At 44.2% G+C, this 12,539-nt stretch overlaps 1 protein-coding gene across 1 annotated transcript in view; it reads right to left on the bottom strand.

Moving 5' to 3' along the window:
• adgrb2 (adhesion G protein-coupled receptor B2) overlaps positions 1 to 12,539 on the bottom strand; it is a 1,120,188-nt gene that overhangs the window by 611,870 nt on the left and 495,779 nt on the right. The window contains exon 13 of the mRNA XM_041212905.1: positions 6,446 to 6,640. Coding sequence (XP_041068839.1) covers positions 6,446 to 6,640 — 195 coding nt within the window. The remainder of the gene's footprint in view (positions 1 to 6,445; positions 6,641 to 12,539) is intronic.

Genomic DNA, 12,539 nt, shown 5'->3' with positions numbered 1-12,539 from the left:
CCCTATCCAGCCTGTCCATGCCCCCCATAACCTTGTACACCTCAATCAGATCGCCCCTTAGTCTTCTCTGCTCCAACAAAAACAAGCCAAGTCTATCCAACCTCTCTTCATAACTTAAATGTTTCATCCGAGGCAACATCCTGGTGAATCTCCTCTGCACCCCCTCCAGTGCAATCACATCCTTCCTATAATGTGACGACCAGAACTGCACACAGTACTCCAGCTGTGGTCTCACAGATCTATACAACTCCAACATGACCTCCCTACTTTTGTAATCTATGCCTCGATTGATAAAGGCAAGTGTCACATATGCCTTTTTCACCACCCCGCTAACATGCCCCTCCGCCTTCAGTGATCTAGGAACACACATGCCAAGGTCCCTTTGTTCCTCAGAACACCTTTATTAAATAGCGAAGTAACATGATTAATTTTCTAACCTTAAGGAATGTTTCATGAATAAAGGGAACATTGGAAAATTATATTTAGGGCATCAGCAAAGTTCTCACCTGGATGCCAGACAAGGACACTCGCAACACGGAGAAACTGAAGGGGTCAAGAGAGTTGGTGGAGAGATAGGGCTTGATATCAACAGCATTACAATTATAAGAAACAATATTGTTGGAGAAAACATAAGTGCTCTAACCAGACACCAAATAAAAGGTATGCATGAGGACAATGCCAGCATCTCATTTTTTTAATGATGCATCCAGGACGGAACAGTGTTCTTGATTGGGCCTTATGTCACTTGACTCAATAACCGTCCCTTCACCACCAGGGCACTGTGGCTGCAGTTTATACAATCCATGGGATGCACTGCAGTAATTCACGAAGGCTACTTCAACAGAACATCCCTTTACCAATATAGAGGACAAAAAGCATCAATATCATGGAACCTCCAAATCACAGACCATCCTCACTTGGACATAGATTGCTGCTTCTTCAATGTCGCCCAGTCAGAATCCTAGAATTCTTTACATAGGGTATGCAACACTGGAACAGGCCATTCAGCACATTCAGTTCATGCTGGTGTTTACACTCCAACTTGGGCCTCATCCCATCTTTCCTCATCTAAATCAATCATCGTAATCTTCAATTTTCTCCTTCCTCATATGCTTATCTAAGCTTACTTTAAATGCATCTACACTATTTGCTTCAACCAGTCACTGTGGTGGCAAGTTCCACATTCTCACCATTGTCAGGGTAAGGAAGGTCCTTCTGAATTTCCAATTTGATTTCTGTGTGACCATCGTATGTTGATGACCTCTAATTTTGGGCTTCTCCACGTGTGAAAATATTCTGTATCTTCATTCTATCAAAACCTTTCACAATTTTAAAGACCTCTATTTGGTCATCATTCAGTCTGCTTTTCAAGAGAAAAAGACCCAGCAAGTTTGTCCTCTCCTAACAAATAAACACCTGGATTTCTGGTATTAACCCAAACATTTTTTGCACCCTCTCCAGTGCCTCAATGGACTGGATTTTCCCTTAAAGCGAGTGCATGTGCCTTCCCCCTGTACTTTTGTACCACAGAATCAGGGTGAACTGTAGTCAGGGCTGTGGCCATCCAAGGGAAGTGGAGGCAGGAAACGGGGTAGGATATGGTGTAGGGAGTGGAGGTAGGTCCATCCTGTCCTGGGCATGATAAAGGGCCCACCTCCAGCGTCATTTTTATATTATTTCAATGCACGGAAAACTATTCAGGAAGTGGCTGGAAATGCTCAGGAATTTTCAGGAACTGACTGGAGATGCTGCAACAACATCTTTGACCTGTGAGCATATGACATTGTTGCTGTAATTGATGGCTAATAAATTGTAGCCCTGTCAGAGTTAGTTTGTAACTCCATCCCCTCCTCATATGTTGCCTGTGAAGATCTAATTCAGAAGACTCTGCTATACCAGCCTTTTACTGCTTCCTCCCTGCAACTGCCTGCACTCAACAAATGACAAAGCAGCAGTTCACAGCACAGCTCTGCAAGTGGCAACAGCAGCCAACTCAGGTGTTGCACCCCACACTGAGACTTTCACCACCCCTCAGAACTTCCTTCTGATGGCAACCTCAACAGAGGAGGCCAGACATATGGCTACTGCCAACTTGACCCCATACCAAGGCATGAGTGTCCCTCAAGGACCTCTAGCCTCTTATAAAGCAGTTGCGTAGTCCTAACACATGCTGAGATGCCACTTGTCCAACAATAATGAGGCCAACAAGTCTCTACACAACGGACCCATCACTAATAAGTCAAATGGTTAAATGCCATCCTCTTAGTATCATGGCATCTTGCCAAATTAATGATGCACCACACATTTGGACAATACATATACTGACCCATGTACCTCTTCTAACCCAATGTCAAGATGGCAATGTCAAAAGGGACAGCATCCAGCATAACTGAGATATTCTGGTATCACAGTTCACTGACCAAGGCGTGGCAGAGGTAGTGAATACAACGATGGGCATCCTCTTCCTCCTGGCCAGAAGATGTCATCCGTCATTACCAAGAGGACATGGTTGGAGATTGCGAAGGTGGTCAGTGCTTCAGGTGAGCACCAGCATACTGGGTTCAATGGCACAAGTGCTTCAGTGATGTGCTGTGTTCTGGCAAGGTGAATGAGACTTCTACCTACTCAGTGTTCGCCCTTGGATTGCAGCATGCAACATGCAAAGCATCTGGTTGCAACAGGGAGCTTGCTATTCCTTGGAGGAGTGTGTGCTCAGTGCACTGATGCAGCAACCACTGCCAATGTGTGAGGCTTCCAAAGAGGAAATGGTGTTTCAAACCAGGTGATGGAGATTCCCTTCTCCAAGCAGCAAAGACTTCCCCTCAACTCCCTCTACCCTGTCTGTGCAGGAGATGCGGGCGGACAATGCCCTTGAAAGGGAGAGGGCTGAGAGTGGGACCTCATTACTGAATTCTGTAAGAACTGTGGAGGAGAGGGCCATGGAAATTGACAGTTTTCCAACGATGGAACATGTGGGTGATGACGAATTTCACTTTCAGGCGCACAGGGCTGTGAGGCATTTTCTGGAATATTGTGGTGTTGGTTGTCATAGTGATAGGTGTTGGAGATTGGTTGTGTTTTGGGGAAGGGGTTTGGGGGGTGGTTACCTTTGGACAGTGGAAGGGTGCATTGAATCTGTGAGAACATATTCTGACAGCAGGCCAAGCACTGGGTGGAGTGAACTCCTAGAGTGATTCTCTTGCTGGTCCCATCAGTCCCAATGGTATGGTGCCACCCTCAGGGGTCAAAGCAGCACCTCGGAAGAGGAAAACTTTATCCAATGAAACATCATTATACCAGGACACATCTCCAGGCACCAGTGTAGATATGTGCACATCAGTGGATCAATTTAAATTTGGAGACAATAGGTGTGGAACACATCTATTATGCAGGAAGTAGTACCTGAGACAGAGGATATTTGTGGACAATCCACCTCAGAGAGAGAAGAGTCATCATGATGCTCCACTGGGCATTGGACAAAGGCCTCAGAAGCCACAGTTTGGGGCTCAATATTTGGACCTACAGTAGCAGATGTGTCGCAATTTGGCAGAGCTCCCTGAGGTACTGAGAGCTCATTCGCTGTGAATTGAGTCCATGATGGTGATGAGCTTGACCATGTCTCCAGGTCTCGAGCACATGAGCGTCACCCATGAGAATATGGGCAACTTTATAAAGGGTCACATGTGGCAGCACCTGGAATGTAGGCGGGAGCAGTGAGATTTCCTGCGCAATGTGCATGACTGTATCTGGAGTGAGTGTGGAACTAGGGGACCTGAACAGGAAATCTTGCAGGTATAATGATGGCTGGAGGGGGTGCCAGCTGCATCCCAGCAGCAAACCAGTGGGACAGCACATCAAAGGCTGAGGATGATCCATAGAAGGATGAGGGTTCCATGGGGCTTGCCTCATCCTCTTCCTCTTCGAGTGCCACATCCCTGTGCTGCACCATATTGGGCAGCATGGAGCACAAGACATCCATCTGGGTTAATAAGCTGGTGAGTATTTGGGATGTTCCACCAAAGCAGTCGAGCATTGTAATCTCTTTTTTATGGTAGCTCTATGGTCTGTTCAGTGAGTGTCCTGGTGTTGAGTTGGTTCTCATTCTTTCTGCACTTAGGTCCTGTCTGAGGATCCCTGAGTGATATTGGAAGCTACGTCTTCAGAGGGTATAAGAGCAGAAAGTGCTGGAAATAATCAGTTTCTTCAGTTCTGATAAAGAGTCATATTGGACTCAAAATGTTAACTGTTTCTCTCTCCACAGATGCTGTCAGACCTACTGAGTATTTCCAGCACTTGGATTTTATTTCAAATTTCCAGTATTACAATATTTTTGCTTTTATTTTCTTCAGAGGGTATCCCTTATCATTCAGAACCTATCCAAGTAGCAGAGTTGAGGAAGCCTTGACTCACAAAGTACAAATGTGTCATAGCAACTCTTTGGAAAGCATGAACAGACATGCAGGAAGTTCTTTTGATGGTCACACAACAGCTGCTCATTTATTGAATGGTACACTTTTCTGTTGATGAAGTGCTCTGGTCTCTCTGTGGGTGCCTTGATGGCCACACGGGGACAATCCACAATGTCCTGGCCCTGGGAGAATACAACTATAAACACAATCCCAGCAGCCCTATGGATCTGTGAGGATGCATTCGTTGAGAAGCCGATGAAGTCAGCCACCATGTGGAAGAGCACTTGTAACAGCATGGATGCATCAGAGAGCAGCAACTGAGATATTCCACACAACTCAGCAACAGAACCCTGAAAGGAACCTGAGACAAAGAAATTGAGGGCCAAGGTGACCTTCAGTGCAACTGGTAAGGCATGGTGTTGGATGGATCTAGGGACCAGATCATCATTCAGGAAGGCAAAGGGGCTGGTCATTATCGCCCTGGAAAGGTGAAGTCTCCTCCTGCACTGGTGCTCTGACATCTCGGGCAGGCTGAGCCTGTTTGCTCTGGATATTCTCTGCTCCTTCTCCTCTTCAGTGCTGGCTGCTGAGGTTGACTCTCCTGTTGCCTGGGGACCCTTTTTCATGTCACTCGAGGTGGCGCCTGCTGCTGTGCCTAAATGACCTGTATGGGTAAGTGGCACCCATGTCTTCTTGAAGTATAGACTAGTGAAGCTCGGCTGAAAGGACTGCTTCCCATTGGTGGGAGATTTGTGCCCAGGCTGTATGTTCAAGGACCACACCCCTGCCTGCTTCCCACTCCCTGGTGCATTCTGCTCCTTCCCTAAGGATTTTCCCATCAAGGTAATGTATAGTTATCCTTATTTTTAACGTCGAAAAAACATTTCTGAATTTGCAAGGGGTCTCCCACTGTGTTCACAACTTCCCTGAGCTCACATGATTCCACAACCTTCCAAACCCCATCTGATCCCTGAAATCTTCAATTATATTCAAGTTGCCATCTGCTCAGGAAGTCTTGACGTCAGTCACAATGCGTGTCATGTCCCGGCCCACCTCGCTTCCCATGCCAGTCAAAATAGCCGGCAGTAGAACCGACATTGGGAATTGTGCATGTGTCAGGAAAGGATGGAGTTTGCCCCCCGTCAGGAAAGGAAAATCTAGCCCTATATATTTTTTGTAATATGGTGACCAGAATTGTGTGCAGTACTCCAGGTATGGTCTATCCAAGGTTTGATACAAATTTAGCATAACTACTTTTTAATTATATCCCTGGAAAAATAAACCCTAATGCTTGGTTTACTTTTTTAAGGGCCTTGTTAACCTGTTAATTTACTTTTAGTCATTTGTGTCTTTGTACTCCCAGATCTCTTTGTTCCTCTACACAATCACATTCTTGTTTTTTAAGTAATATGCAATCCCCTTATTTTTCTTGCCAAAATTTTCTCCCTTACATTTATCTCCGTTTAAATTAATTTGCCAATGATATGCCCGTTCTGCGAGTTTGTTAATATTTTTTGCAGTTCTCCCTAGTACCATATTAACCATTGGCCCAACTTAGTTTCATCTGCAAATTTAGAAATTGTGTTTTTGATTCCAAAGTCTATATTGTTAATATGAGTTCTGCGCAACAATGGTCCCAGTGCTGATCCTATGGAACACCTTATGATTTTCTGAATAACTAACCTTTACCCTACTCCACTCTCTGTCTTGAAGCAAGCTAGCTATCCATTCTGCTACTTGTCCCACGACTCTACATCTGCTGAAAGTTGTATTGGCACCAATGTATTACTAATAACTTCACAAAAGCACAGCAGCAGTTAAAGGACACCCACAATCACCTTCTCAGGTAAACTATAATGAGCAATAATGAACAGACCATGTCAATATCACCTACATTCCTAGCAAAGTATTTTTATGGGAATAAAAATATGACCTTACAAGCTCTATACAGCATCCTGATATGTGTACCTTGGAGACAATAGAAAATGTTAAAAAATTAAGCATATAGAACATTTGTCATCAAGTATAATTCTCACTTGTATATCACCAGAAGCAGGAATATAGCTGGCTCTCTTGAATGTGTCTGTCACGTTCCGCAATATGTCTGCAGAGAATAACAGATCTCCACTGTAGAAATTCTTTCTCTCCATTAAGCCCAGCATAGTCCTTATGACTTGGATCATGCCCTCACCGGCCAAGGTCCGTTGTCCTTTAGCCAGGTGCTCTCGGATCTAAATAAAACACATATACACACATTCAACATATTGTTTCTTAGAACATCTGATTTGCTAACACTTAATTAACCATCAGTTATACACAGTGATTAATAATCTATTCCTTTATATGTAAATGATTTGTTTCAAAACTGTGAGAAAATAACCATATTTATTTGTACACTGATAATCTGCATATTTACTCATATCTCCTCTTTTTATTAATCTAAACTACAACAGTTCTCACATTTAGGCCTGCAAGTGCAGCACTTAGAGTATTAGATTCCGCCCTAAGATGTAAGTGCTCAAAATATGCCATGCTGTGCATTTCACACAATAAATATTTCAAATGCTGTAAAGTGCAGAATAAAACTTGGTTGCTATACACAAAAGGAAGAATGGCAAATTCTGAACACTGTATGCAGATCAGAAGGTGATATCCTGAATGCTATATCTGCAGGTTAGAAAGTGATACCCTAAGCGCTGTATCAAAAGAGCCAAATGTGATTTTCTGAGCACTATTCCTATCGGCTGAGCTCAGTATCTGCAGAGCAGATTGAGGTGCCTTGATAAGTCAGTTTCAATGAAGCTATTTCCACAAAGTAATCTCAATGGATAGCCAATAATAGAAACAGGTAACCACTGGCTTTACTGCGAGCATCTTGATAAAATGGAGTAGTCCCAGAGAAGAACTCAATGTTACATTCAGGTAGAACTATTGTTATTGTTATGATCTAAATTAATGAAATGAGGAGATACAAGTAAACAGATTTGTCAGTATACGAATCAATGTAGATAACAAATAAATGTAGATAACAAAATACTTAAGAACATCAGAAAGAATCTAAGAAGCAGGAGCAGGAGTAGACATTACGGCCCCTCAAGCCTTCTCCACCAAAATACGATTTTGGCTGATCTTCAGCCTCGGTTCCACTCCTGCCTCTTTCCCATATACTCTTGATTTTCTGAGAAATCAAAGATCTGTCTAACTCAGCCTTAAATATACTCAATAATGGAGCATTCATGGCCCTTTGGGGTAGATAATTCGAGATATTCACAACCCTTTGATTGAAGAGGTTTCTCTGCATCTCAATCCTAAATGATTGACCCCTTATCATGAAACTGTGCCCCCATGTTATAGATTCCCTAGCCAGGGGAAACAACGTCTCAATGTTTACTCTGTCAAGCCCCTTCAGTATCTTTTATGTTTCATTGAAATCACCTATCATTGTTCTAAACTCCAGAGAACCTAGGAACAATTTCTCAGCCTCTCACTATAATAATCTGCAGGTGCAATAATGATGAAAGTATGTTTGTAAAAGATCATTTATGCTTGGTTAGAGAGTGTTACGGACAGGAGAGACTGACAAAACTGAACTCCTTAATCCTCTCGCCATCTGTGCATAAGTGGAGATGTTTTTAGCTGTTCAAAAATAGGCTGTGGTGTGTTTCCCCAAATCCCCAGTTTCTGAAGTCCAATTTTTAAAGTGACATGCAGCAAATTCTCCTTATGATTAAATCAGAAGATTGGTTTATTCACATATTGAAACCCAGAGGGATGATTGCAACTTCACACACACACAAACATAAACACACACAAAGGGGGATAGAAAAGAAGAATTTTACAACTATGAATAACTTAACTGTTAACTTAAAGTAATCACAGAAATGGATATCAGTTCACATGATATCCAGAGTCCAGAAAGTCAAAGCCCGAGGTGGGGTGGGAAAAGTTCCAGTTTTTGTGGGTTCCTGGCAGAAGACAGCAGCGCAGAATCCCTTTAAAATGGATGCCAATGCAACAAGATGAGACTGCTGTATATAGACATGGTCTGCTTGGTAGGTGATTGGCAGGGGTTTCCAGAGAAACAGGCTTTCAGGGGCTGAGGCCTATTCCAGGATGCTTGGTCAACTTGAAGTCCTGCTGTTGGTCCTGCATGTTGGAGGTAAATCAACAGACTGCTTGTTTCTGAATTCTCAAGTGAATATAACGATTTCAAAATGGTCACTCAAGTCATGTGACTCCCTTCCTTCTAAGATGGATGCTTAGAGGGATGCTTACCTGGTGTGTGGATCTGGCCTTTGTATTATGGCCTACAATGATCCAGTCATTAGCCCCTAGAGTCATTATCCATATTAATTACCTTGTTCTGAGTAATTATTGTCTTGGTAGACCCTCATATTCCACTAGAGGGTAAGCTTTTAAAGATGAAAATGACATCCATTCCCCTTCCATTTTTCCTTTTTGAAAAGGATCTTGACAGCCCCAGCTATCAATGTATCTCTCTCTCTTTGTTATAGTCCTCTGGTTTTGTGGATTATAATGGATTCTTACAATAAGGTGTGAGATTTCATAAGGATGAGGGTGGAAATCTTTAGTCCTTGTTTTTTTAATTCATTCATGGGATGTGAGCATCACTGGCCAGGCCTGCATTTATTACCCATCCCTAATTGCCCTGGTTCAGGGGGCATTTAACTGTCAACCACATTGCTGTGGGTCTGGAATCACATTTAGGCCAGGTCAGGTATGGATGGCAGATATCCTTCCCTAAAGGACATTAGTGAGCCAGATGGGCTTTTATAAAAATCAACAATGGTTTCATGGTCATCATTAGACTTTTAATTCCAGATTTTTTATTGAATTCAAATTCAACCATCTGCCATGGCAAGATTCAAACCCAGGTCCCCAGAGGATTACCCTGGGTCTCTGGATAACTAGTCCAGCAATAATACCACTACACCATCACCTCCCATTGTAACTGCTGCTGGAAATTTCCAGAAACTGTGGCCACTCTTGTGAGTCATGTGATCTGTAGGCATCATCTTTTGGTTCAGGAAAGTCCATTTTTAAGTTGGCAAAAAGTATAAAGTTTGATTTACATATTTTATGATTTCTTTCATTTTTTTTTGACAACCAGAAGCTCAGCAAAGTGATGTAAATTACATTCCACTATTCTGACTCTTGGTATGATGGGAACATTTTTAAATGGAATGTTTATTTTGATCATTCATTTGATGACCTCCTGAGGTGCTGAGTAAAGAAATGAAATGCCTTCTGCAACACATCTTAATGGGCATGTGAATGTGATGTGTTCCAGGACCAAGGTCCAAGACTCATGTCCACAGTTGCAATTCGGGTCATCCCTCATCTTCCATTTATGGAGCAGATGGTCCCATCATTCATACTCTGTGCGCATTTGGCGGAAGGCTGTTCACTAACTTAAGCAGGAGGTCCACAACAGGGACTTCTATTGTTTGGTTTGTGATAAAATTTTGGTTTTGTTTTGCTGCATATATCCCACACTTCCATTTGACTATTGGGTTGATACCAGCTGAATGAACATTAATTGCTGCTTCTCTGAATGGCTGACATGATTTTAATCAATTGCCTGGTGGGCTTTTCAAGTATACATGAATGGAAAGATAGGTGTTTTCATGACTTTTTCTATCCCACAAAACACAATGGGCTTGCAGCAAATGGCAAGTGGGGCAATGTGGAAGAGCATTGGGAGCCACTCAACATCAAACATATACATTACATCAAAACTTGCCATATTTCATCAATATCATCTTGTTTAAATGACAAGTTTTTCCTTATTTGTTATATTTATCATCATCTTCCCACATCTTCATGTTGTCTCAAAGTGCTTTAGAGCCAACAGCCAGCTCAAGAGACATCATAAGGTAGCGCTCTTGGCCCAATAATCTTCAGCCGCTTCATCAATGACCTTCCTTCAATCATAAGGTCAAAAGTGGGGATGTTAGCTGATAATTGCACAATGTTCAGCACCATTCGTGACTCCTCAGATACTGAAGCAGTCCGTGTCCAAATTCAGCAAGACCTGGATAATATCCAAGCTTGGGCTGACAAATGGCTAGTGACATTCGCGCCACACAAGTGCCAAACAATGACCATCTGCAACAAGAGAGAATCTAACCGTTGCCCCTTGACATTCAATGGTGTTCCCATCACTATCAACATCCTGGGGGTTACCATTGACCAGAAACTGAACTGGATTAGCCATATAAATACGGTGGCTACAAAGGCAAGTCAGAGGCTAGGAATCCTGCAGTGCTTAACTCACCTCCTAACTCCCCAAAGCCTGTCCACAATCTATAAGGCACAAGTCAGGAGTGCGATGGAATACTCTTCACATGCCTGGATGAGTGCAGTTCCCACAACATTCAAAAAGCTTGACAGCATCCAGGACAAAGCAACCGACTTGATTGGCACCCCATCCACAAACATTCACTCCCTCCACCACCAATGCACAGTGGCAGCAGTGTGTACCATCTACAAGATGTACTGCAGGAACTCACCAAAGTTCTTCAGACAGCTCCTTCCAAACCAACAACCACTACCATCTAGGAGGAGAAGGGTAGCAGATGCATGGGAACACCACCACCTCAAAGTTCCCCTCCAAGCCACACACCATCCTGACTTGGAAATATATTGCCATTCCTTCACTGAAGCTGAGTCAAAATTCTGGAACTCCCTCTCTGACAGTGCTGTGGGTGCACTTTCACCACATGACTGCAGCAGTTCAAGAAGGCAGCTCACCAGCACCTTCTCAAGGGCAACTAAGAATGGGCAATAAATGCTGGCCTAGCCAGCGACGCCCACATCCCAAGAATGAATAAAAGAACCACTGACACACACTGTCACATCTCCATCCGGGCACATCTCCTCTCCAGATCTTGGCCTCATCCTGAGCGTGGCTCCCCACACCACCCACACATGCTATGCATCCTTATCATTTGCCCTGGCATGCAACTTGCTCATACTCTCTCCTTATGACTTTATGCAGCTCAAGCTTTCACACAATCGTAGGGAGGGGTCCCAGGCCAGGGTGGAGTGTCGGAACTCAAGGTCCTGTCTGTTTGAAAATCGAACCATTGAGCTGGCTAGAGGAAACGTGGACCGTGCCTGTGGCAATGGTGAGGTTGGTGGCAAACGCCCACGTGAGGTTTCTGCACCAGCTTATCCTTCAGACAATCATACTGTGATTGCATTGTCCTGTTTTAGAGTTACCTGCCATGAACTAATCATCTCTCCTTTCTTTCACAGGAACCTCAGCCTAGCGCCCAAGAGCCTCAACCAGCCAGGCCCTTAGCACAGAGACCCGATTACACCTCAGGTGAGGATCCTGAGAACACCACAGCAGAAGAGTCATCGCAGCAGTCATCCACATCCTCCGACAGCACAGAGACACATACGTCGGTGGGACCTAGTTCAGAGCAGGTTGGTGGTCACAATCTGGTCAGCACAGCACACAATATGGTCCACAACAGGTCAGGATTCTGCTGAGTCTTGAGTATGATGACAAGTCTCCGGACTCAGTCCTAAATCAGTTGGTGGAGCTTCAGCAACAATCATTGAAACATCAGGAAGAGGGCTCAGCTGCATTCCTCAGATTGCAACGGATGATGGAGGTGTCTATCCGCGTTCAGTCTGAGGTGATAGCGCCAGCATGCCTACACACTGAGGTCAACACAAGCAGGATGGCAGCCATCATGGAGACCTTGGTCCAGGACATCAGCCCTGCACTGCTGCAGCAGCTGCAATCTATTGCTGTAGCCATCGGTGGCATCCATCAGTTGCCATGCGAGAGGGGGGTGCGCAACACTTCGCTCTCACTGTAGTTGCTCAATCTCCTCAAGGAGATAGCCAGAGGCCCACAGACACTTATAGCAAGGGGCACCAGCAGGTGGACATGCAGGTGTCATCCACCTAGGTGACTCCAGGATTGTCCTGCTGATGCCAATCCCCTCTTCCTGTGACCCCATTACTTCCAGTTCTACAGGTCAAGGAGGGTCCATCCATCCACAGCAGGAGACCCAAAGTAGGCCGGGGTCCTCCAGGTCTTGGCACTCTAGAGGTCACCTGCCAGACAATAGGGCATATAAGTCAGCAGAC

This window comes from Carcharodon carcharias, chromosome 19 (genome assembly GCF_017639515.1).
Source record: "Carcharodon carcharias isolate sCarCar2 chromosome 19, sCarCar2.pri, whole genome shotgun sequence".
Taxonomy (NCBI): Eukaryota; Metazoa; Chordata; class Chondrichthyes; order Lamniformes; family Lamnidae; genus Carcharodon; species Carcharodon carcharias.
The sequence above is the reverse complement of the archived record's forward strand: the minus strand, read 5'-3'. Positions and strand labels throughout refer to the sequence as shown.